Consider the following 26936-nt stretch of genomic DNA (forward strand, 5'->3'; position numbering starts at 1 on the left):
TTTTAATATAATCCAAGACTATTGTGGTCCTTTCATTAAATGAATGACATATGAAGAAATATTCTTTTTTCTTCTTTCTTCTCTTCTCAATCTCTTCCATCTCTCTCTTTTCTCCCAGAATCCAAAATGCTCCAAGAACACTAAATATAATCTCACTCGATTAAGGGAAAAAATAGATAATCTAATGAAAAATTAAACTTCTAACATTATCATCATATCTCAATCTTATAAATCAGGCTGATGTCAATTAAACTTTAAGGTATATGCCAGTAGTTATATATTTATTTTTCTTTTACTTAAGTATATTTTGGTTTTTCTAGTTTCAATTTAGGGATTTATTTTTCTTATTTTGTGTAAGATAAGAGCAATTTTCCTACACTCAAAAAGAAAAAAGAGGAGAGATAATAGGAAAAAGAAAAAAAATTAAAATAAGTTCCACGTAAGATTTGTTTGTGGAGAAGAATTGTTGAATCCCCTTCAATTTATACTATTCATAGATTTTATAGTGATGTAATAATTAAGTGTCTTCCAGTATAATACTGGTGTAACAATTCTTATTTTAGATTTGGCTCGACTTCTATGATATAAAACGTGTCACAATAGCTCATAAGAACTGTTCAGTGTCATGTCAAACATTAATTCAACCAGCAGACTTGCATAAATACGAAAAACAAGACAACAATTTTACAATTAAAATCAGAAGGCCAAAATTTTAATTTAAAAAAGGGACAAAAATGAAATTAATCCAAAACAGGTCATAAAAATAAAGAAGAAATAAAGAAAAAAAGATTAAATTACAAGACCACAGAACATCTTCATATATCCAACGTTCTAGTTCTAACCGGCAATCTTGTCCACACGAAACGAATCCATGACTCGACGAAGATCATTTTCCTCCTCTGCAAACACATTTTCTGGCGCCTGCAATCTCAACTCATACAGTTGGTTGTTTTCAACCCCCAGAACAGATAGGTACCTCCTATCCCATTCCAGACGCACCACCCGGTCTTGTGGCATAACAGCAAGCTCATTGTTACTAGCATATGACTTTATGTTTACCTAGCAACATAGAAAACACATTCCATTAATCAATTGATGTAATTTCGCAACAAGGAATGAGAAGGTACAACTGTTCCTGAACAAAGGAACTCCGACGAAAGATGATGATGATGCTTGAGAATGATTTCGTTAGCATTTTTATTTTCTGTTATTCGCTTTCCATTGTATCAATTTATGCTAATCTAACCAAATAGTTCCATCTGACAATACATGTTAGACTCATCAATGCTAAAGATGTTTCGAATGTGATTGTTAACCAACCTCAACTTGATAGTATAACTTGCCATCATCAGCAACTCTTGAAGATGTGGAAAGAATATTTGATTCACGTCGAACGCCAAGTCTTGTAGACATAAACTCAGTCAGATACTGCTTGAGCACTTTCTTTCCAGCTTCTTGGGGAGGACCCAAGTCTTCAACACTCTTGTATTTGGAAGATGAAGGTGAAGAAACTTCAACAGATAGATTTTCATCAAGAACATAAGGGTCCCTGAAGAATATGTCAGCCCCAGCACCTCGAACTTGAATCCAATTCCCTGGGTACTTGAATGAATAACCATCAAATGTGTCCACATATTCGCGGAACACAGGAGACTGCAGAGCCAATGCTAAACCAACCTCTGAGAGAATGTAACTTGATAAGATCAAGGACATTGCTTTCCTCCTTGGAACTGCAAAAGCTTTAGTCTGATTATATATTAGCGGAGATAGAATCAAAGGCCATTTGCAGATGGCCCATGTCAAAATAGTAGAAAATAAAAGGTTAATACAGAGTGGACTAAGATTCTATGGAACATATAGACCACTCCCATTAAACCCCTTGATGGCAATTCTATGGAACAATATAAGCACACAAAATTATTACTCGCAGTTACTTATCTTATGCCACTTCTGGGTTATACTCATTACTCCCTCTTCCATTTGCAGAAAATATCAGACTCAAGAAACTTTGCTTCTCTTTCTATTGCAAGCGGTACTAAACACAAATCGGTTTGAATGTCACGTAATACAATCCTGTGCTCACGGAAAAGTGCAACAAATGCTTACCCTTGTAGGAGAAAGCTTAAAAAAAATATCCGAATTCCCAAGGTTTTATATTTTTATTTTTGTGTGTGCGTTGCACATTCAAATTCCACACCATATCATTATGAGAAGCTGCAATGAATTATGCTCACACTATATAATACAATACAAGCCATCGTCTATTAAGATAAGAAGGAAAAAAAACACAAAGAGCATAATAATCTTAAAAGTGTGAAATTTGATTACCGATTGGGATGTGGGAGAAACGGAGCAGCGAGCGGAGTAACTGCGATTGGGAAACTGAAACGGCGTCATATTGGCAATGGGTCGGGGCAGAAAACCCATTATTACAATTGCGTTAGCCATTTCCAAAAGATCACTCACACTTTCACATTCACACCAAATGGATAGAATAGATAGAGGCAGGCACAAGCACCACAGCACCAACCCCACACACCACTGTAAGCTCCTATTATTCTATGTCAAATTCTCTCTCTCTCTCTCTCTCCTCTTATTATTTATATTTTAAAGACGTATAATTCGATAATTTACTATAGAAAATAAGTTTGATCAATTTAATCTTGAATACATAATAAATAATTATTGTGTAAATATTATACAAATTAATATGAAATTGATAAAATAATAAATAAGTTTGAAAACATATGATTAATATTTTTGTTTATTTTGAAAAATATGTTTTGCGGTGATTTTAAGACATTAAAATGGAATATAAAATAATATTGGATTGATGTACAAATTTATGAATAATAATAAGATGTGTATAACACAAATTTTCAATTAAAAAAAATATTATGTATTTTTTACCATATAGTATATTATTTTTTTTCACATAAAATATTATTTTTCTTTAAATAAATTTATTCAAATTTTCTGTTATCTACTGGAATTAAAAAGGCATTCACTTTTCCCACAGATAACTCAAGCAAAGACACAAAAAAATTGAAAAATAGCTCATCTCATCTCAAGTAGTAACCGTTTTTGTTCATTTACGAAGCAGTTTTATATATGAGTAATATGACTATATGAGTAGTAGAATAAGCTCAAGGATTAATACTTAAGAGTCTCATTGGCGAACTTTTTTTAAAGTTAAAAAATAATTTAAAATTATAGTATCTTCATTTCCAACTAAAAGTATCTAATTAAAATAAGTTTTAAAGGAATTAAGTTAAAATAAATAAATAAATAAAGTTAAAATTATTTGGTGTTTGAATGCTTACCCGAACATTACTGAAATTCCCAAATATAGCAAAATGCAAAACTTTTCTGTGATTACGGAATAAAGTTACAAAGTACTGCAAACTACAAACTTCATCGTTCAGGTTACAAATAGAGAGTAACCTAATTTTTTGTTGGCAATTAACATATCCACACATGGATAATTTACCTTAGAAATCTAAAATAAATTGTTGGCCAAAAGGGGTAAAAAAAAAGCAATCTGACCAGGGGGTTTCTGTGGTGAAAAATCAGAATCTTGGTTCCAAAGGTAGCAGTTTCTGTTCCTATACATATACATCATACATAATAAAAGGCCATTGACTTTCTATTCTACCCACTTGACTTTTGGCCATTCTTGTTTTTTGAGACACCCTGTACCCAAAAAAAAATAAAAATTGAGACACCCTTTCTTGAACCTCTCAGATTCTCATTACCATTACATTGATAGAACTTTCAAAATCTATATCAACCACTTGCACATATTTCGTTTATGTCATTGATGTTCTTTTGCTATGATCGCTATCAGCCTTATTAGCATTTGCACCATGAAACCATCCTCTAGGATTCTCATTAGTTGCAAAAATTCATCGTTTCTTGCAAGACGTCACCATACTCTTACGATGCCTATGTCTATCTCTAACCCTTTTGGTCACAACAGCATGCATTTCCCTTTTCGCATGTTAGAGTTTGGACGCATAATGAATGGTACCCAGAAAGTTTTTGGTTTACCTTCCTCTTCGAGTTTCGTCCATTCAAGGTCCCTTCGTTTAAGAGGAACAAGAACAACGGGTGATGTCTCTGCCGTTCCTGGAGTTGCCTTCGACTTCAAGGCTCGAGACTTCTCAGGCTCCATTGAGACACGTGTCAATGAGAACAATGGTGAGAAGGTATACGTGAAGGGTGGCGTGCATGTGAAGCCATTCGTGGTGGAAAGAATTGATAACGATGAGAAGAATGTTGGAGAAGAGGAAGAGTCCCGGTTAGAAGTTGGTGAGAAAGATGTGAACACAGAGAATTCATGTGGTTCGAAGAATGTATCTGAGCCCTTGAACAATGGTGAAGAGACAGAGGTGGAAAAGGAGGCATGGAAGTTATTGCAGGATGCGCTTGTGACATATTGTGACACCCCTGTGGGAACTGTTGCAGCAAATGATTCAGGTGACGAGCAACCCTTGAATTATGATCAGGTTTTTATTCGTGATTTTATCCCTTCGGCTCTTGCTTTCTTGCTCAGGGGAGAAAAAGAGATTGTTAAGAACTTTCTCCTTCACACCTTGCAACTCCAGGTAATTTACTACTCTTTAGGGTCTTTTTTTATTTTTTATTTTGGGGGGTGCATTGTAAGAAGTTGTTTTTTTGCTTCTTAATCGTCATGGATTTATATCATAAAATCTCTTGACTCGTGTTAAACCATAATTAAATGTGACCGTTTGACTATTATACTATCACTTGTTTGTCATCATGCCATGTATATGAGGATAATGTGTCACTTTTCTCTTTATTGATGCTTAATATTTTTCATCCATCTCCCTATTCAATTGCAACAGAGTTGGGAGAAAACAGTGGACTGCTATAGCCCAGGGCAGGGTTTAATGCCTGCTAGTTTCAAAGTTAAAACTACGCAAATTAATGAAGAAAAGAAAGAAGAAGTTCTAGATCCTGATTTTGGGGAATCAGCTATTGGTCGTGTTGCTCCTGTAGATTCAGGTTAGTATTCTGCTGTTCTTTATAATGTGCATGTAAAATAATAGTATATTTGAAGATTGCTTGTGCGCTGTAAACATTAGTCATTCCCAGAATGTTGTTATAATTTGAGTAACGTTACAAAATGAGTTGTTTCTATGTTTTCCGTGATAGGATTGTGGTGGATCATCCTGCTGCGGGCTTATGGGAAGCTCACTGGTGACTACACCTTACAAGAAAGGTTGGATTTTCAAACAGGCTTACGAATGATCCTTAACCTGTGTTTAACGGATGGCTTCGATATGTTTCCTTCTCTGTTAGTAACTGATGGATCTTGCATGATAGACAGGAGGATGGGTATTCATGGTCACCCCCTTGAGATTCAAGTGAGTCTAATATAACTAAGCTATGTTTGCATCCTTGTGTTTTGTATTAGGTGATATATGGATTTGGAAATTATGCTATTCTTGTGAACTTGTTTTAAACTCTGATATGAAACGAAACTCTGGATTCAGAATTCTAACCTCTATTGCTTCACTTAAAATCTAACCTTTTGGTTGACCTTATACGCGGTATGTTTTACTTTGCAGGCGTTATTTTACTCAGCTCTTCGCTCTGCCCGTGAGATGGTTGTAGTAGATGATGGATCCAAGAATCTGGTTGGAGAAATTAATAACAGACTCAGTGCACTGTCATTCCACATTAGAGAAAATTATTGGTTGGATATGAAAAAGATGAATGAGATATACAGGTATAAAACAGAAGAGTACTCCTTGGAAGCCACAAATAAGTTCAACATCTATCCAGAACAAATTCCAATGTGGCTAATGGATTGGATTCCAGAGGAAGGTGGATTTCTGATGGGGAATCTTCAGCCAGCTCACATGGATTTCAGGTTTTTCATGCTTGGAAATCTTTGGTCTGTTGTTTCGTCTTTGGGTACCCCAAGACAGAATAAGGCTATTTTGAATCTGATAGAAGCAAAATGGGATGATCTCGTGGGGAACATGCCTCTTAAGATATGTTATCCTGCCTTGGAGAATGATGAATGGCGCATAATTACTGGCAGCGACCCAAAGAATACGTAAAAATTCTTTCTGTGGTTTTTCTTTCGGTTGTTTGCATGTCTCTGAGTTCTTTTTTATTTATTTATTTAGATTTGTATTCATAATTTTGCTTCTATGGTGTACATCATAACTGAGACTCCACGCTTAAATTGTGCAGCCCTTGGTCATATCACAATGGTGGATCTTGGCCAACCCTTCTGTGGCAGGTAAATTTATCCTGATGGAAATATTGTTGATCTTATTGTGAAAGACTCATCTTCACAGCTAAACTTTGCTTTAATATCTGATGTGTTTGCTCATGCATGATCTTTAGTTCACGTTGGCATGCATCAAAATGGGAAGAAATGAACTAGCTCAGAAAGCAGTTGCTTTGGCTGAGAAAAGGCTACCAGTTGATTCTTGGCCTGAATATTATGACACCCGAACGGGAAGATTTATTGGAAAACAAGCTAGGCGTTATCAAACATGGACATTAGCTGGGTTCCTTGCTTCTAAGATCCTTTTGAAGAATCCTGAAAAAGCATCCTTGTTGTGCTGGGATGAGGATTTTGAGATTCTTGAGACATGTGTTTGTGTCCTTAGTAAGAGTGGCAGGGCAAAATGCTCCCGTGATGCCGCAAAGTCTCATGTTCTCGTCTGATGAGGCTTCTACTGTACATTCAAAAGTTTAGGGTATTGTATGAGTTTGATAGGATACAGTAAAAATTACAATGGAAAAACAGTATCTTCCACATTTCTGTGCCTATGACAAATAAGGCTTTCTTTTTTAGGGGAAAGGGGGATTCTTACTCATTAGTTTGTAAATTTGCAAATATGTACATAATGATTTTTCTCATTATAGAATTCTCCTCTGGAGCATTTTTTTATGAGTTTCTTTGCAGGCCCACCTAAATTATTTTACCCCATCCTTCTTTGTAGATGTTGAGATCTTTGCTTCTTGTTAATTCTTACAGCCAACAGCTGAAATCGATCTTTCAAAATAAATATATCATACCATCAAACCTTTTAGCAGCTAATTATGTTTTGAAGAAATAATGTATATCCCAACCACCAAAACACAGATAAACAAGCATAGAATAGAAGAGGTAAAGGATGAAAATTTTGGAAACATGCCGAGTAACCAAAGGAAAGGTATCTTCCTTCTCTTTCAAGAAAGCAAGTTATGTTAATGAAATTAATAAAATGAATCACCACTTATTCTCTGCGTTATTCAGCTGAAGATATTACCTTAATACCTTAACTTAGGAAAGTGATATGGATAGTGGATGCTGTGTTAAAAATATGTATAGAAGACATATTTGGCTGAATTTTCAAACTTCACAGAAGCCCTCTTCTTCTCTTGTAGTCACTGATAGTTAATGTAAGGGCATGCCTACTCCCGTCATTCTCAGGAACCCGGCACCCAACTGTTGCTTCTATTTTTTGTTTCCTTGCCAGAAACCCATTTTTAAGTCCTTGTGTTCCTCCAAAATTCTTGAGTTCAGCAAGTGAAATTGGCAATTCAAAATCATGCAGCATATTTGATTCTGTTCCACGATCCACGGGAGCAAAGGTATCAATCAACTTCCCAGCAACAGCAGCAGCTTGCAATGCAGCTTCTGTTGCTTTAACCCCTACCTTTATAGTGACAGGTTCTTGTCCTTCCCTTCTACTAACTTCACCCGCAGTTACATCCTTTTCTCCTTTATCTTCTTCATTCTCCTGAGCTTCTTTACTATCTTTATTGTAGTAATTCCTCGACCTTGTCCACCTCCTTGAAAAGGGATCATACCCCTCCTCTCCAGCTTTTGCTTTCAACTGTTTATGCTCAGATAAGTTTTTGAAGTTCTCAAACCTGTTCTTTCTGTTCATCTCAGCAAGCCTTATAGCCTTGGCATCATTCTCCTGAGCTTGACGGGATGCTTCCAATTCTGTCAGCTTTGTGTATATCCTATCCATCTCTGCCTCATCATTCTTACTTTTTGCTATTTCCAACTGTCTCTTTAAACGATCTTTCTCTACTGCAATGTTCAGTGGCCTAGATGTTGCAGATTTTTTCTCCTCTAGCATCTGCTTCACAGTGGCTGCTGAGTAAATATATGTGTTGGTTCTTCTTATTGCCTCCTTCTTTTCCAACACATTCAGCTTACTAGGCATCTGGCTGCAAGTTCTCTCAACTTCTCTAACCCACTGTTTGAACTCTTTCTCCAGTGGTGCAGAATCTGAAACTACAGCCACTTGAAACCTGGCAGCAGAGTTTTCACTTCCCCATACACAAACCAGATACTTATAAGTGACTCTATTCTCTACCTTGTAATGTCTATCAGGGTCACTTCCATCAACTCTTTGGACCATGCAGAGCCTGTAGACAGGTCCACTGTCTGACCTTCCTATGCCAATTCTTACAAAACAACCAACAATTAACTCCTCAAAAAATGGTTCATTCAACCATTTCACTAGCTTTGACCTCCTAATGGTAATTTCCTTTATATCCTGAAATGTTGGCATCTCTGATTCATGCATGTTCTTATCATCATCACTGTCAGCCAATCCCTCAGAGGATTCTCTTTCACTGTCAGACCTCATATGACTCTCACTCTGACTAGAGCTACTTGGACTTGCTGTTGCTCCAGATTTTTGCTTCAATCCCTTGCTACTTGAGCCTGTTCCTGATGCATTTCCCAACTTACCATGACTGTCTGGGATCTGCTGCTTCATCCTTTTTGCACGCAATTCACTTAGAACATCTCCTTTAGCAGCTGTCCTCTCAGCATGTCTTGCTGATGTACGAACCTTGGCAGATGAAGGAAGAGGTGATTGACTAGTCTTTGAAATTGCATTGTTGTTGTCCCTCTTCATTCTCAATTGCTCTTTGAATTCCTTTTCACCTTTCTTTGCTGCTCTATCAGATAAAATCATCTCTCTTTCAAGTTCAGTCATCTTTGCAAGCCTCTCCTTGTCATCTTCATTCTTGTAAAGATCACTGCCAACATCAGATTCCTCACTGCTTCCACCTTCCCTAACACGACCTCCATCTTCCAATTCACCTCCTCCTCCTCCTCCTCCTCCCTGGCTTCCATGCTCATTACTAATACCAACTCTTTTGCTGAGGTCCAACCTCTTCTTCAATGGAACATTGGATGCACATCTTGTTGGCCTCTTGCTTGCACCACCAGAAACCTCATCAGAGTTTTCTCCTCTGGAATTACTTCCCCCATCAGAAAATGCAGCACCCTCACGTTTCATTTTTGAGTTCCGAAGCTTGTGCCTCTTTCTCACTGGAGAACTTGTTCTTCCAGCTGCCTCAAGAAGCATGTTTTCCAAGTCTGCCATCCTCTCTTCTGTGTTGGTGTGCAGTTCAAGTTATATTAATACTCCAACTGAGTAAGATGCAAACAGCCAATCAGTTTTTGGTTTGAACAATTATTGAAACGTGGCATCTTTTTGTTTGTTGATAATAATATATGCCACAAAGTTTGAGAGAATCTCATTGACGTGCTTCTCTCCTTAATTGGTAAGCAAAGGCAATAACAATTTTAGCTACATTAGCGTCTACATAAACAGAAGATTTTATTAGAAGATCACATGCATGAATTAACAGCATCATTAGTGTCTGCATAAATATAAACTTGCGGTTTATGACATCTTTAACGGTCACAAGATGCACACATGCAACTCAGTCAAAAAAAAAAAAAATGAAAATAAATAAATAAAGGAACCTGAGCCAGGGACAATGTGTAAGGGAACACCAAGATCAGGAAGGCAACAGTCACCAAATTCAGCACTAAAAATAAAAATTGTTCTTGGTTGTAGAAACTATAAAATTCAGCAAGAGTTTGAGATGTTCTCCTTAGATCAGTGGATGTCTTTGTGTTCTCGACTGAGATAGGATATTCATGTAATTAAAACTCATGTAAATTAGAACTCCCTATTTACAGAAACTAACTCCTATAAAAACGTATAAATTGCGCAGATGATGTTTGACTGGTTCAATCAGAACAATGTAGGTTATATACTGCTGTTATTATCATATAATATATAATCATAGCCATTGGCGGACCTAGTCATGCGCAATTGTCCGCACTTGCCGACATAAACTTTTTTTTTTTTTTTTTTTAAGTTTTTGATGGTTGATTCTGGTGACCGAAGTCCGCAAGTCACGAATGTGATGTGTGAGGGGTTGGTTCTGTGGTGGCTGATTCTGGTGCTCGAGGTGATGGCTTAGATGCAAAGCATGAGACTATGGTGTGCCAGTGTGTTTCGTGCATGATGTCCCTCGCTTCAAATCAAGGTAAGCAAGAAGCACCCCTTGCGTCAACCAGAAGTCTCGCCATTTATTTTCAAAACGAATTTCAATGATATTCTAAGGTTATGGATGTGGTGGTGGCCTTCTCTTTATTATAATAGGTTAGTTGATTTTTCATTACTATCCTTTTATATTAAGTTTGAAGTTTTTTTTTTGTTTATATTGTTTTATTTCTTAATGCATTTAAAATTAAAATAAAAAATAACAAATCGGGGGTTCTGCCCCGAACCCCATTGTTAGACATAAATAAATTTTTCTCCGCCAGTTATCATAGCATATTGATTTAACTGGTTCTAAAGAGTCTATCTACATATTTTCCCGTCTGGATAGATTTTATTTTATCATATATAATGCTGCATTTGCGAACTTAAAACAGTTTTGTACTGTGGCCGATATAACTTCATGGTGGAATTAATATTCATAGAAGGCTAAAAAGAACTTGCCATTATCCAGTTCTCTCATTGATAAACATAACGGATTAATATAAGAATTTTATTTGGGTAATACTACAGAGTGCGGGAGCTAGAGCCTTCATTGAATAATTGCAGTTGATTACATCCTTCCAATTTTGAATGTTGTTCTTCAACTCATCAATAATAGAAGTGTACTCTAACACCCTGTTCTAGAACCGGTTTGTTAACATCGCATTATGATATTAAGCGCAGTTACAATCACGTTAGTTCAATTATAAATTCGGATAAATTTTTCTTTTTGACCAAAGCCGAATTTAAAATAACCATATTACGTTGCGGAACAAAATAAATTAAGCTTAACATCATATTATCATTCGGTTCGAGTTCACTACAAAACTTTCTTCACCTTTTCTTAAATTGGAACTCCTTTACTTACTATATAGTTCTCATCTCACACTAGGTTATAAATCTCTTTGTTAGCTACGCGTGGGTTCAAACCGCGTCTAATTTGGAGCTCCGTAGCTCAAGTTATGCCAATTTTACTAAATCGTGTGTATGCTGAGAGCGCTTAAACGTCCTCCACGACCCAGTTTTTCGCACGACAGGGAGCTTAAGCGCCCAAAGGCAGATGAAGATGGGATTTTTAGGCTACCAATGACGCTTAAGCGCGCTCCAGGGCGCTAAAGCGCCCACCGACAGAGGGTTTTTGGCCTTCACAGGTGCATCAGGGCGCTTAAGCCCCCTGAGCGAGCTTAAGCCTCCATTTTCAGGCTTAAGCCCCCTCCACAGTACAATTTGACCTCATTTGGTATTTCATCCGTAACTTTAGTTATACTACTCCTATTTGCACAATCTTGGTCTCATTGGAAAGTTAAGAAGAAGATCTACAACTTCCATTAAGACACAAGGGTCCAAATCTATCATATAGGATATGAGAATGGACAACAAAACATGATATCTTTACTTTTACTTGGATTTTCCAACTACAAGTCTTCTTTCACCTAATTGACATCATATAATCCTTTTAATAAATTATTCTTAAATCCTTCAAGGTACTCCTACACTAAAGGAAACATGCATACCCTTTCATCATATATATATATATATATCCAATAATTACAACATTACATCATTGCAACATGTCTTAATTACAAAATCATGTGACTTAGCTACAAAACACTATGATCAAATCTTTAGTTCCCATCAACAAAAGAGATACCAAAGAAGATAAGCATAGGCTAAGTCCATCAAAATAGAAGATGACATACATATAGCAATTGGCTTTCAAATGTAAATCCTATACATGGTACTACTACATGTCATGTATAATCCAAAAGAATGCAACATCTTCATGCATCTACTAATCCAAATATGGCCACTTGCCACCGGAGGCTCCTGCAACATCTTTACCTGAAAGGCGGTCCCCACCACACGGGGTGAGATATACGAATATCACAGTAAACCAAGGGTCCTTGGAGCATCTCTCCACCTCATAGTTCAATCACAGTGTAATAGCAATAACAATAAATAATGCAATAAACACATATCCATGCAGTGTGTAACAAACATCTCCAGGAGAAATCCCTCGAGCTCTCAAGCTATCCTAAGGATACTCAGATGCAAATAGTCCTATTGGCCAGCTAAACTACCAAGTATGAATTACGCATCGTCATGCAACATACCAACATAGGGAAACACCATCCTATGCCACACCAAATGCATACACATACGTATAACAAAGCATTAAACTACCTTATTGCATTTACAGACACTATCAACAACCACTACCCCTTTCGGGCTTGGTGGAACAAATAAGGGATCAACACCCAAGGTCTGAAGGCTTACCTCAAAGCTTCAGTTCAACCTTTGTTCACCAACAAGTTTTGCCACCAATTACAATAATCAACTTCACACACAACCACCTACACAATGTGTAATGCAATCAAAACATTGGATTCAAGAGTATCTTATAATCATCAACCAAACTATCCAATTCATGCCACAACAAAAGCATGGACTTACCTATTCCAATGAGCTAATCAAGCTCCATAGCTCCCTCCAATGGTTGGTCACTCAAGGGTGGTCCAATTGCCTCAATCCTAGCCATCACATGAAACACAATCAATATCCCACCAAACCAACCCGTTGTTTACCAATGCAAGCAAATTCACAATCAAGTATATAATCTTGCAATTTTCAAAGCATAATCATATGACCATCTAAACTCATTTTCACCGATTAAATATCATTCCTAGCATTTTTCACAACATACACCAAGCTTCATTGCTCTTAGAATATAGCCAATCTACTCACGTTATCATAAAACCCTAACAACACTATTCACCATAACCTAAACTCATGAAAATCTTAAGGAATCATGTGAAAGAGAGTGAAAACGTATCACAGATGATCACACAACAATAGGATGGGTGTTCCTCAAGCTCCCATGGAGGTAAAAGCTACCAAACTCCTCCACTTTTCATATGGGTTGAAATTTTGGAGAGTGAAATCTCTCTCCACAAAGCCTCCCACTCAAAACTAAGCTTGGATTATGAAAGAGGAGAAGATTTAGAGTGATTTAGGCTTCGGAATCAAGAAAAACGATTGAGAATCAAGGAAATTATGATTTTTCTCCTATGGCTTCCAAACCCTCACTCTTTTCTTTCCCTGTCTCGACGGGAATGGGGGAAAAAATGAGTTGGTTCCTTGTCTTGTAGTCACTTAACACATGTTAAGTGAAATCAAGCGCGTATTATCTTATCTATCTATTCAACTTCATTCACCACCAAACTCTACCCAAAGGTCTGGAATATTTTTCTGGAAATAATTTCACTTTCATTTTTATATTTTGGATAATTTTACCTATACCCCTTAATTTTCACTGAGTACATTTTTTATCTCAAAAGTGACCCCAATTCACTTAATTAAGTCCTACACTTAATTTTACTCATGATGCACGCTTAATTATTTAATCACATAATTTATTAATTAATTAGGCTAGGACTATTATATGTACTATAATTATCTAATAGAGAGCTCAAGTACAGTATTACTCATTTCTTGGAATTACAGTTGGTTTTGACAACTTAAGGTATATATACTTCACGAAATGGAATTTCACCACACCCAGATCCAGTTAAGGCTACATCAGGCCATGGCAACACTATGCAGGGAGGACCATTCTTGTTCATAGCAAAAGGAATTTTTTTTCTTTTCTATCTGTCTCTCCTTTTTTCAGAAACTACTATTGGTTTGTTATCATGTGTGATGTTTTTATTACATTAATCGAATATTCTCATAATATATAATATATGGATATTTTAAAATAAAATCTACGGTTTCCCATGGAAAAAAATTCACCTTTATAATATCATATTGGAATGATAATTATCAACCTATAAGTCAATTAATAAAAATTATCAGGGTGGATTTACATGTTTGGCAACTTGTGTTTATGGTCTAGAATTTTTGTCGCTACCAAATTTAATATGCCTCAACGACTTTTAGCTTTAGGTCTGCGTCCTCGTCTTTGTTTGGAGAAATTTATAGGTAGGTATTGTCTGCTATTTATGTTAGCTGCATTAAAAATGTACCTATTTCTACGGAATGCCTTTACATGTAAATTGTCTTTCCTTTGAAACTAACGATGGATGCTGAGATAATGGTTTCAAATACAAAAGGGGTGACTATTTTTCGGTTATTCGTTAATGCTGTTATTGGTAGACTTTGTAGATTAAATGTTTGATTTTAACATTTTTGTCTTTTTCATAGATATGGTTGATAAAATCAATGAGTGCTAGCATTTTGGTCGGAATTAAATAAGTATAGCACGAAGGAAAGTATCCGTCAAATTCACTAAACCATGTAGCATTGTGCATTCAAAATATTTCTTGTTTTGAAGATCTTGACTTTGCAATGCTATGGTTGAAACTTTTTCCTGGCATGGAAGTTGTGAACGCTGGAGGGAGCTATAAATCGATTTATTAATAATAATAAACACACACACACACACACAGAGAGAGTTTTGTCAAAGGGTTCCTTTAACATGTCAAAGGTTCCTTTAAGTGCTAACTCTTAATCTTGAGGTCACCACTCTAAAAGCTAGTTCAAAGGGTGAGAGTGCCCAAGACCTTATAAACTCTACATTAGTTGCACATACAACGGGACTATATATCTCAACACGCCTCCTCACACGAGAGCTCATTGGGGTTGAAGAGTGGACAATGCAACAGGCTCAGCCTACCTGTGCTAAGAAACGCCACAAGAGAAAGTGAGAGACGACGAGACTCTAATACCATCTTGAGAATGAGAGAAAGGAGAGAGAACGAAATGGAAAACATATGATGAGAACGAAATTTCACTCCCGATCATGAGAATAGTGGTAGTAAAATTTGTTAGAGCACTTGCTAGTCCATTTGAATCAAACTTGAACTCATCTTGCCAGATGATGCTTTGATTTAAATCATTATATTGGACATATGCTAGGGGAGCCGAAAGAGGTTGCCCTTGTGATAAAAAAAAATTGGGTTTGTGAATGCCTTTTAAATTAGTATACCCACTACAATTAAATGATGCTGTTAGGAAATCCTATGAGGTTTCCAGTACATGCTTTCTGAATCGTGTTCGTTTGGCAGCCTTTCCTTTACCCGCAATGTCCGGCTTGTTTTATCTCCCTACATTACAAACTTTCATAATTCTGGAATGTTGTTCATGTTCTTTATGTGACTTCTACTTGTTACGCTTTCTTTTGGCCAAAAACGGAACTTTACATCACCATATTCTTTTCATGTCCAGTGAATACAGTTCGAGTGGTAATGTATATACTAACAAAATTTATCTATGGTTTGGGTAGATGACAATTGATAGGTTAATTTTATATAAAGATTATAGGTTGAAAATACTAATTGTTTAAATTGATAGAATTCTGGAATCTTGAGTGTTAATTTTTTTTTCAATTAAAAGACAATGTTTCACCTCAACACCAAATGTTGTACCAATTCGAAATTCCGTTTACTTTCACTCGCATAAAAGATTAGGGGAAATTTTCCATTAGACAAGCTGAAACGCAAGCGATGGAAGAAAAAGAGGAGAGAGAGAAACAACAATCAATCTATTGCTCGCACCTGCGTTCATGTTCTTTCATGTTATTATTTTGAATTGGTCGGAAAACTTAATGCATATATAAAAGGCTGTGGATCCTCTAATGTCAAAAAAAAATAATATGAAATGGTCACGTGAGAGGATCACAATCATACAAAAATAAATCAACGGTTATGATTTTATAACTACTTATTTTAATATATTTTTTCTCTTCTCCTTTATTATCATTGATTTACCTTTGTATGGTTATAATTTCTCACATGACATGATCATGTGATTTTTCACATTAGAGGATCGAGATCGGTTAAACTTTGAAGTACCTTGTTTTTTTTTTTGGTAGACAAAGTTAGGCCTTGTTTGAATACTATTCTTAAAAAGAATTTTTTGGTTTTTAAAATAAAAAAATAAAACTTTTGATAAGATCTATTTTATAAAAATAATTTTATAAATTATAACTATTTTTTTAAGGGAAAAACTATTCTTATAGTACGTGTGATAACTGTGCCACTTTTTTTTTTTAGATAGTGAAGCCCACAAATTTATCTTCTATGACATGAGATTAGTAAAACCTTTTTTTAAATCAAATTTAGAGAACAATTATATTATTTTTCATGTTTTGATTTTTATTTTTTAAAATAAAAAAAGAAAAATAATTATCTCATAACATGAGATAATTATCTCATGCAACAGAGACAAAATAGTGAGATCCATTGTTTGTAAAAAAACAAAAATAAATAAATAATGTGGACCCCGCTATCTTATCTCATGAGATAATTAACTATGAGATTTTTAATAGATCCCTAAGGTGGTGTTTGGTTGGGAGCTTTTCAGCGGATATTTATCTTTCTCAAGTATGGCTTTTAAAAACACCATGTTTGTTTCAACGTTTTTCACCAAAAACCCATCTATCCAATTTGTCTAGATTTATGAGAAACATAGATATATCCGCACCGTTTAGAAACCCAATTTGAAGGTGAGATTTTTCGGAAAACCGGTTATCTGGCTTTTAATGCACTGTTGATTTCATAAAGTTACCTAATTTTCCCAATAAAGTTTTTCCCCACCAAACAACTTTTTTTTACATTTTTTTACCTATCTCACTTTATCTATATTTCCAATCGTTTCTCTATCTATCTCATTTCTCTATTATTCTAAAAAAAATTCTAAACCAAACGCCCCCTAAAAGAAATCCCCGAAACAAAACACGTATTTCCATAATTATTCTAAAAAAAAATCAAAACAGAATCAATCAGACGCTTAACTTCCTTTACATTTGCACGCGTGAAATTAACGCTAAATATTTACTTGTTAAATAAATACGGATTTAAATTCAACATCAATCTTCCGTAAACTGCGAACAGCCCATGGATCTCAGAAATCTAAATTGCCCTTCTATCCAAAGATGCGTTGAAAAAAAAAAAAGGAATAATGGATATTGTAAATTCATTTCTTTTTAATTCGGAAACATAAGTAACATTCAATACTAATTAAATGTAGCACTGAATCTGATTAAGAGTAACATTAACTTATAAATCACCATTAAGTACTAACCGCCACCGCCACGGCCACCGCTTCTTGGTAATTGAGAGACACAGACAGAATCAGATCTCTTTGACTTGCACAGCACCAGCTGCATCATTGATTTGCTTATTGTCCTTGAAGTCGATGGGTTTCTCTTCAATTTCAAAAGCAGAAACTGGGAATGTCCTAAAAAGGCCTGAAGGGGTTTTGAAAGTGATCTTGCCAGTGGGTGGATTATCCACAAAGATATCACAGAGTGTGATCCAAAGCAAAAGCTCCTTGGTCTTCACACCAGTGAGCTTCTTGATCTTGCCATGTTCAACATATGCAGTGACTTCAGGGGCATAAGAGACCAGCTTCCCAATCTTTTCAAACTTGTGGGTTGAACTCTTCTTCTGCTTAAGCCACACAAACCCAGCTTCCCTGTCATAACCACACTCTTCTATGTCTTTCAAAGGTAAAAGACCATTGGGTAGAGCTATTTCCTTGAGCAGTTCCTTTGACTTCACTTGGCAGAGTTCATCTCCATGGTACACCTCTGCTCTGGCTTTGACATCCTCTGTGATTAGAGACATCTTCTTTTCTGAGATCTGCTTTTGCTTTTTCTTTTTCTTTTTCTTGATTTGTTGTGAGATTTCAAGAGAGATAGGTGGGGTTCATATATAGTTCTCAATTTATCAAATTGACCTTCTTTGTCCCATAAACTTCAACAAATGCCACTGAGGTTTGCTAATATAATAAGTCACTCAATTCTTCTCTTAATTGATTTATTGTAATTAATTACTTGCAGTAAAAAAAAAAAATATTAAATAATTTTCGAGATTTCAGTGCATTAAATGTTTTTATTTTAATAATTATCTAATAAATATTCTTTCAATTCCCTAAAAAGTTAATAAAAAGTTCCGGAACTAAATAAATAATTTTATTATTTCATATAATATTTTGTTTTGCATAATTAATACTATTTTAAACTTATTTTAGGAAAAAATTTAACACTATTATAAATCCATAATAAATTAAATTATATCATAATACTAAAGCTCATTTGGTGATTAGGATAGAGACGATGTGATAAAATACACTATCATATTCCATTCTTATCCATAGTTTTGTGAACCAGCAGAATGTGTATATTCCGATGACTCTTATCTTTGTAATAAGATAAGTTATCGTAATGGTAACTTGGATTAAGAATTAATATGATAAGATAAAACCCTTTCATCAAAAATATAGTTATTTTTTATTATCCTTTAAATTTTGCCAATACATGTGAAAGTCAGCTCTTGCCACCGATCAATTGACGTCGGTTATTAAATACCCATTACTATCATTACCATTGTCGTTGTTACTTTTTTTTAATAACTTAAAATATAAATTAATATATAAATAAGTTAAAAAAAGTAATTTAAAAAATCTTTAAATATTACAAAAAAATTTGTTATAAAATGATATGTTTATCTATTTATTTCATTTCATAATATTATAATCTTCGTTTCAAATACTAAGATAAAATTATCTTATTATTTATCTAGTACACATCAAACATGTGATAAGATATAATCTTACCAATATTATATATATCATTTCCTATTCTTATTCACGAAAAAGTGGTTAAATTTTGTTGGTTTATGAATACACTATTAAATTAAAGAACAATTATAATTCTTCTTAATTACTCAATAAAGAAGTATTAGATAATTTTAATACTTTACGGTATTAAATATTGTTCCTTAATGATTAAGTGAATTTCAAGCATATCTTAATAAGATTTGGTATTTCGGTAAATTAAATCATGGTCACTAGCCCATTGCGGTTCATAAACATATTGCTAAATTAAAGAGAAAGTCTAAATCTTCTTAACTAATTAACCTAATTATAGTTCTTTTATTTATTTCAATTAAATGATTCATAAATATATTTAATACTTCAGTTTTTATTTATTACTTTTATTTTAAGTATTTGAAAAAATAAATCATGATCAGTAACTCACACTAGCTTACAAATAGATCATTGAGTTAGAGAAAAAACTCAAACATACTCAATGTGTAAGAAATATTGAATAAATTTTAATAAATATGGATGAACTATAAGGATATTGGACCGTTAATGAATAAGAAAAAAAATTGAATAACTCTGAGTCGTTGCAGCAGCCCTCCTCCAGAAGAGATTGATTAAAAAGATTATGCAATACCTAATAAATATAGATGAAGTATAAGGGTATTGGACCGTTAATATGTTTCCTTCAATGTTCTCTCTCTTTTTTTATATTTTTAAATACAAGAATAATTTTTGCTTGAAAAACTGTTATTGCTATTTTGAAACATCTTTTTTCACAAACTGAAATATCTATCATTAGAAAATCTTAACAATTACTGATTTTGAATTAACAATTAATTAATATTACATGACTCTTTCTCTATTTTTTCAGAATTTTTTTCTCTCACTTTCTTATCATAATTATAGATCTAGTCAGATTAATAACTCGAGTGTAAGATTTTTATTCTTACACTAATATTAATATAAAATGATGTCCTTATTTAATTTATCTCTTATAAATTCCGAACCTGTTTATTTGTTCTATTTATTTTTAAGTAGTTTTGTTTAATACATACTTTGAATTTCCTCGAATATCCTCATTCACCTTGATTGAATTAATGATTGGTACAGTTGAAAAATTAATGGCATAATAAAGGGGAAGCGTTGAGTTGGAGACAGGTAGCAATGAGAATGCTCTACAAGAAAATGTAGTTGGGAGGGAGGGACAGGGTTACCAATTAAGTAATAAATAGGGGCTATCCATCCATACGCAACCTCACTCTGTCACACTCCCCACCTACATCACTGTACATCATCATCTTTACCTAACTTTGTTTTTTCTTTTTTCTTTTTTCTTTTTGTTGGTACCGATAACTGAATTAAGTTTTTTTAGTTTGGTTTCCTATGTTATATGGATTTAATTTTCATTCATTTGCAGTCTAATTTTTTTCTTTATTAAATAATCTTGATTGTGTCAATTAAAATATATTTTTTAATTATATATCGACATACCCATTTGAGGATTATATAAATAGAAAATCAGTTATAAAAATATCCGCTTCAAAAGTTACCATTTTAGACAATGAGTTTTGTTTTGTTTTGTTTTATTCGTTGTTTTAAGAAATCAAAAAGATATAAATTTTGAGAAAATATCTGTCATTTTAAATGATACAACTTGTGTCATTTCACTCTCACAAAAAAGTGGTATCCAAGTTTTTTTTTTTCACTCTCTCTCCCCCATGATCCATCTCTTTCTCTTACTTCAAAGTTCGAATGACACAACTTTATATCCTATAAAATGGGACACACTTTTTTCATAAACTTTTATATAATTTTTTTTTATTATTTTTTAATATATTTTCATTGAATATCTACAAAAATAAGTAAATATTTTCATTGAATAAAATTAGCTGAAAATGATAAAATTTCGAGTATTTCACTATGTGGTAATTAAAAAAATAATTATACTTTGTATTAAATTTATTTAATAATTTTCTTAATTTTATATAAAATTTTAAACAATATATATTTTGATACTAATTCTGTTAACTAATACCTTAAAACAGTGATGTAGGAGTATTTAATACTACCATTAGCTGATTTTTATTACCAGAAATAAATAACAAGTATTTTTGTGATTTTTTTTTATTTTTTTTTTGTAATACAAAGAGGAAATAAGACTAGACTAAAACTAAATGAGGAAAAGCTACTCCCCTAAAATCTTGAAGAGATTATTCGTTATAAATAAGACTAGACTAAAACTAAACACATTTTTCCTTGTAGTTAGAAGATCTATCGCCAACTAATTACAAGGAGATTATTCGTGTTGTGATGCAGACGATATCAGTTTATGAAGGGACTTTACACACAAAGAGGTCGCTCATAGATCTATGCTCAAAGAGGTATGCTCTACGTGTTTGTGAGACGACGATAATTCGATAAACATATAGATATACTAGGTCCTTAAATTGCTTTCGCGTAAATCCAATAATTCCTATAGAATATTTTATAATAAATTTCAAACTTTAAAGGAATTCTTTTGAAATAATTATTTAAAAAATATTTACTATAAATTTAATTTAAATATTTTTTAGATCTTAATCTATTAAAATTCAAAGATAAATATATATTATTTATTTTATAAATAAATTTATGGAGAATGATCAATATATCATAGTTTTAAAGGATGATAAAAATAATATGATTTGAAAATTAATAACTAAAGTGATATAATTTGATTACTTTTGATTATAGAATCAATCATGTAAGTGACACGCGTTATATTTATATGCTTACATATTTAAAAGTAATTAAATTATATTACATTGATAAAAAAATTACAATATATTATTGTAGTAATTATTTTTAAACTATACTATAATAGTCAATTAGTCAGAAATTTGATTAAAAAAAAAAATAGTCAGAAATTTAAGAATCCTTTTCTTTATTAGAAATAAATGGAGGAGCAGGAATAAGCATGCTCACGGTTTGAATTCATCTAACAACAACCTCCTACCTTATTTATATATTGGGTCCTATATTATATTCCTTGCTTTACCGTTTTCTCATTTTTATACTTTGCCTGAAAATTATGCAGCACTATTTTTATCCATGAAGTGTACATGCCCGAATCGCGCGGAACTCAAGGGAAGCCGCACGAGTCCCTTTCATGGTTAAGGGATAAATTGCGATGAATGTACGTGTCTTTTTTTTTTAATCACCATCTCCAAACACTCATTAGTCAAAAAAAATTCTAATATCACTTGTTAATAGTGGGTTTGAACTCATGTCTATAGACAATGAGTTTTTTGATTTTTTATTTGAGAAAAATATTTGTCATTTTAAAGAATATAGAATTGTGTCATTTTAAATAAGAAAAAAACATAAAACAAAATGTTTGTCTTTTTAAAAAAGAGTAAATGATTTCTCCCGTCAACGGAGATATGTTATCTCTGGTGAGCCCAAAATGACGTCGTTTGGAGACAAGGTATTTTTGGAATTTTAATATATTATAAGATTATATTAGTCTTTTCATTATAAATTTTTAATCTTATAACTCAAAACGACCTCGTTTTGAGCTCACTGGAGAAATAATTTTTCCTTAAAAGAATATAGATTGTGTCATTTTAAGTGAAAAAAATATAAATTAATATTTCTTTATTTAAAATTTAAATTAAAAAATATCCATTTTCTATCTCCATAATTTTTATTGCTTGTGTTTTTTTTTTCATTTAAAATGACACAACTCTATATTATTTGAAAGGACAAACACTATATACTTTTTATTTATATAGTTATTATGGGATTTCAATATTTTGCGCTTAAATTTTAACACTTTATATGTCTTTTTTCTAATTTTAGCGTTCTCTAATAGTAAAATTGGTTATGGAATAAGTTTTAAATTTATAAAATTATTATTATTTATTAAGAAAAATATATAGAATTATCCTCAATTTCATGCTTTTTGCAAATATATATACGTCGACTTTAATTTTGTTTCAATTATTTTTATAGTAAGTCTTTCTGTTAATTCAATAATGATGAGTAAATATTGACTGTTAATCGCCATTAAAAATTAATCATTGATTAATACTTAAAAAAAGAAATATAATATTTTTAAATTGTGGTGTATTTCAACTTTCATGAATAAGTGTTGTCCGTGGGCTTTTTGACTTTTTTTATCCTTCATTAATTAATTAATAATAATTTTGTCTCTTATTCAAAATTATCTATCAATATGTCCTTCTTTAATCGATTAACTTGAAGATTTAATCGATTAAATAGTTAAAATTGGCAAAAATAGTTGACTTGAATATTTAATCGATTAAATCTTCAAGTTAATCGATTAAATCTCCCAACAGGCAACAAAGGTCAAATCTCCTCCATAAACAAAAGCAGATTCCATGCATATGAAGCAAATCAACAAGCATAGATAACCAAACAAACAAAGAAACCAACAAAAGAAAAATGATTCTTGGAAATTGAGAATTTTTATTTTTATTTATTTTTTAAATATGAAATACTTTCAATTCTTTAAGAGAATTTGAGTTCCAGTGTATTGGTTGATGGTTAAAATCTATTTGTAGTAGTTACGGTGTTTTTTTGTCTTTTTGCATAGATAAGCAAATGCAAACACTCATAATGGTTTGATTTAGCAATAGCACGAAAAGAAAAACGATTCTTGGAAACAGGATTGATTTACATGAACAGGCCTTGCTCCATTTCTACCTCTCACATGAAAACATTGCTTATTACATGAAAAACGGCGCGAAGTGATCCTATTGTCAACCTCGGAATGATGACAGCGATCAAGGCAAACAACGAACCCTTCCCATCTAATTATTCATCAGTAACTCCTTTAGTAAAGAATATATGTTTCCCTTTTTATTAAGAGTCCAGTTAATGTATTGTTCGCGTTGTTATGTTTTCCTTTTTTTATTAAGAGCCCAATTAATGTACTGTCCAAGTTGTGACTGATATGAGCCACGAGGAATGAATGAACGAGGCAAGTTTTATGTGAAATCTCTCTCTCTCACCTTCTTTCTTCTCTCTCTACTCTATCTCTCTCTCAATTCAGATTCCCCTAGGTTACACTGGTGCTTTCATTGATCTTTAATGGCAAAAAATACACGTCTACGTGAGGTTGCGCAACAGATCCATGAACTACTCCAATCCCGCCAAGCAGTGCAAGACCAAATCTCCAACCTGGAACTCGCTCAGGATCGTCGTTTCTCCACCATGGAGTTGTCACACAACCAAAGGATGGACGTTCAGGGCCAACGTATGGATACTCCTAACTAACAGTTGCAGGAGATCCTTACTATCCTACATTCTTCACCGTCCTTTACAGATCCACACGCAGAAGTATTAGGCTCTGGCCCCTCTCACTCATCCTCTAACCACACATATGAGCCTCACCGTCAACGACAAATGAAGTTAGATTTTCCTCGATTTGCTAGTGGTGAACCCACTGATTGGTTATTTGCGGTGGAACGCTACTTCCGTTTCTACAACGTCCCTAACCATGAACGCCTTCTGGTGGTTTCGTTCAACCTGGATCCACCTGCGTCATCGTGGTTTCAGTCGCTAGACCAGGATGGATTAGTCCCTGATTGGAACTCCTTCATCACGACCTTACATCGTCGCTTTGGTCCAACAGAATTTGAGGACCCTTCTGTCGCCATTGCTAAGCTCCAACAAACAGGTAGTGTCACTGAGTATTATACCGCTTTTGAGCAATTATCCAGGAAGATTACTGGATTATCTGTCACTGTTAGGAAGGGACTCTTCTTAGCAGGCTTAAAATCTACAATTCGCTGCTCAGTCCTTGTCCACAGACCTAATGATATTCATGATGCTCTGGCTTATGCCAAAGTCTACGAGGAAAAGCTCTCCAACGAGAAATCGTTCAAACCGTGGGTCCAACGCACCACACCACTTAACCACCAAAATTCCCAACCGACTCCACCTTCCACCTCCTTGACGCCTGCTAAACCACCTATCCACATGTCCTCCTTACCTACCCGCCATCTATCACTAGCTGAATGGCAAGCTAGGCGTGAGAAAAATCTCTGTTATAACTGTGACGAAAAATTTACTGCTGGACATCGGTGTAAAGGGAGAGCCTCCCTTCTTTATATGGATGGTTCTGAGGATGATGATGGAACTATACCACCAGATGAGGACCCCCCTCCTGAACAGGACTCAGTTCCCGAAATAAGCTTAAATGCTTTATTTGGCCATCGAACCTCTAATTCTTTCAGACTTCCGGGAACAATTTCTGGTACCGTTGTTCAAATTTTAATTGATGGAGGTAGTACTCACAACTTCATCACACCACGCATGGCCTCTTACCTCTACCTTGTTATGCATGCCATTTCTCCTTTTAATGTGCATACGGGTAACAGTCATACACTTACATGTTCAGCATCTTGCTCAGCCATTGTTTTAAATATGCAGTTACATTCTTTTGTAGTTGACCTGTTTGTTTTAGACCTTAAGGGTGCAATGTTGTTTTGGGCGTCCAGTGGTTGGCTACACTTAGGCCCATTATTACTGAATATGCTGCGTTAACCATGGCTTTCACACACTCTGGCAATCAAATTTTATTGCAGGGGAACCAGCATATTGGACCCACTTCTATTACTTCTGCCCAGTTACACAAGCTGATCACCCATGATTCTATATCGTCCTGCATTATGTGCTTCTCATCCACACCTACCCTATCCCTTCCAACTTCCACTAACTCCACCCAGACAGTTCCCTCATCTCCCTTATCCACCATCTTACACGAATTCTCTGACGTTTTTGCTATCCCTACCACTTTACCACCAGATCGCAGTCTCAACCACCACATTTCCCTTGTTCCTGCTACTAAACCCATACAGGTCAAACCATACCACTACCCACACTACCAGAAAAACGAAATTGAAAAACTGATTTCTGAAATGCTCACAGCGGGGTTAATCCGCCACAGCCAGCCTGAGTATAGTTCTCCTGTTATCCTAGTGAAGAAAAAGGACGGTACATGGCGATTTTGTGTTGACTACCGTGCCTTAGATGCCATTACTATTAAGGAAAAAATTCTTATACCTACCATTGATGAATTAATCGATGAGCTACATGGGGCAACTATCTTCTCCAGACTTGATCTCAGGTCCAGATTTCACCAGATACGCATGCATTCTCCTGACATCCATAAAACAGCTTTTCGCACGCATCATGGTCACAATGAGTTCTTAGTGATGTCTTTTGGTTTGAGCAATGCGCCCTCCACCTTCCAGGCTACTATGAATCGGATTTTTGCGACTTATTTGCGCAAGTTCGTTGTGGTGTTCTTTGATGATATCCTAATCTACAGCCCATCAGCTTCTGCCCATTGGGATCACTTGACAACAGTTCTAGCAACCTTCAGGGCCCATTCCTTATATGCTAAACTCTCTAAGTTCTTGTTTGCTCAGCCCTCTATCCACTTTTTGGGCCATATCATTTCAGGCTCCGGAGTCCAACCAGACCCCAGCAAACTTCAGGCGATTTTAGATTGGCCCACCCCTTCCACGGTTACTCAGCTACGTGCTTTTTTGGGCTTATCAGGCTACTATCGAAAGTTCATCAAACATTACGCCTCTATTGTTGCTCCTCTAACTGATCTACTTTCTAAATTTGGCTTTCATTGGAATCTCAGGGCTGCTCAGGCTTTTAGTGCCTTAAAAGCACTATTGACATCTGCCCCCATCTTAGGCTTCCCAAATTTTACCAAGCCTTTTGCTGTCGAGACAGACACCTCTAGTGTGGGCATAGGGGCAATTTTACTTCAAAATGATAAGCCTATTGCTTTTTATAGCCACAAGCTAGCCCCCATGATGCAGGGCAAGTCAACGTATGTTCGTGAAATGTTTGCAATTACTGCGGCTGTTTCTAAATGGGATCAATATTTGTTAGGTTCGCCCTTTGTGATTCGCACAGACCACAAGAGCCTTAACAATTTGATGAAACAGGTTATTCAGACCC

General features: G+C 34.5%; 4 protein-coding genes and 1 long non-coding RNA gene across 7 annotated transcripts; 1 reads left to right on the top strand and 4 right to left on the bottom strand.

Moving 5' to 3' along the window:
• Nucleotides 1-650: 650 nt before the first annotated feature.
• Nucleotides 651-2537, bottom strand: LOC133314457 (psbP domain-containing protein 1, chloroplastic). Of its 2 annotated transcripts, none has more exons than XM_061515936.1 (3): nucleotides 2329-2537; nucleotides 1321-1730; nucleotides 651-1059 (listed from the first exon to the last, which is right to left on the bottom strand). In XM_061515936.1, exons 2-3 carry the CDS (start codon nucleotides 1711-1713, stop codon nucleotides 838-840), a joined length of 615 nt encoding a protein of 204 aa, XP_061371920.1. In that variant the 5' UTR covers nucleotides 1714-1730; nucleotides 2329-2537; the 3' UTR covers nucleotides 651-837. The 2 variants fall into 2 exon arrangements, with proteins under 2 accessions (XP_061371920.1, XP_061371919.1); XM_061515935.1 differs by having other exon boundaries at nucleotides 1321-1746.
• Nucleotides 2538-3833: 1296 nt separating this feature from the next.
• On the top strand, nucleotides 3834-6711 carry LOC133314460 (alkaline/neutral invertase A, mitochondrial). Its single transcript, XM_061515942.1, has 6 exons — nucleotides 3834-4607; nucleotides 4869-5028; nucleotides 5179-5390; nucleotides 5595-6088; nucleotides 6229-6277; nucleotides 6385-6711. Exons 1-6 carry the CDS (start codon nucleotides 3834-3836, stop codon nucleotides 6709-6711), a joined length of 2016 nt encoding a protein of 671 aa, XP_061371926.1.
• Nucleotides 6712-7388: 677 nt separating this feature from the next.
• LOC133314502 (protein RTF1 homolog) lies at nucleotides 7389-9383 on the bottom strand. Of its 2 annotated transcripts, XM_061515992.1 has the most exons (2): nucleotides 7733-9383; nucleotides 7389-7684 (listed from the first exon to the last, which is right to left on the bottom strand). In XM_061515992.1, the coding sequence occupies exons 1-2, from the start codon at nucleotides 9381-9383 to the stop codon at nucleotides 7389-7391; spliced, it is 1947 nt and encodes a 648-aa protein (XP_061371976.1). The 2 variants fall into 2 exon arrangements, with proteins under 2 accessions (XP_061371976.1, XP_061371975.1); XM_061515991.1 differs by having other exon boundaries at nucleotides 7389-9383.
• A 2501-nt stretch (nucleotides 9384-11884) lies between these two features.
• LOC133314491 (uncharacterized) lies at nucleotides 11885-13450 on the bottom strand. Its single transcript, XR_009751959.1, has 3 exons — nucleotides 12792-13450; nucleotides 12615-12691; nucleotides 11885-12179 (listed from the first exon to the last, which is right to left on the bottom strand). It is a non-coding gene; the product is annotated as an uncharacterized LOC133314491 (long non-coding RNA).
• Nucleotides 13451-17290: 3840 nt separating this feature from the next.
• LOC133314479 (uncharacterized) lies at nucleotides 17291-18028 on the bottom strand. The gene has a single exon (XM_061515962.1). The coding sequence runs from the start codon at nucleotides 17963-17965 to the stop codon at nucleotides 17471-17473; it is 495 nt and encodes a 164-aa protein (XP_061371946.1). The 5' UTR covers nucleotides 17966-18028; the 3' UTR covers nucleotides 17291-17470.
• Nucleotides 18029-26936: the final 8908 nt, after the last annotated feature.

This window comes from Gastrolobium bilobum, unplaced genomic scaffold (genome assembly GCF_033153095.1).
Source record: "Gastrolobium bilobum isolate Gb01-03AN ecotype WA unplaced genomic scaffold, APGP_CSIRO_Gbil_v1 utg1951, whole genome shotgun sequence".
Lineage (NCBI taxonomy): Eukaryota > Viridiplantae > Streptophyta > Magnoliopsida > Fabales > Fabaceae > Gastrolobium > Gastrolobium bilobum.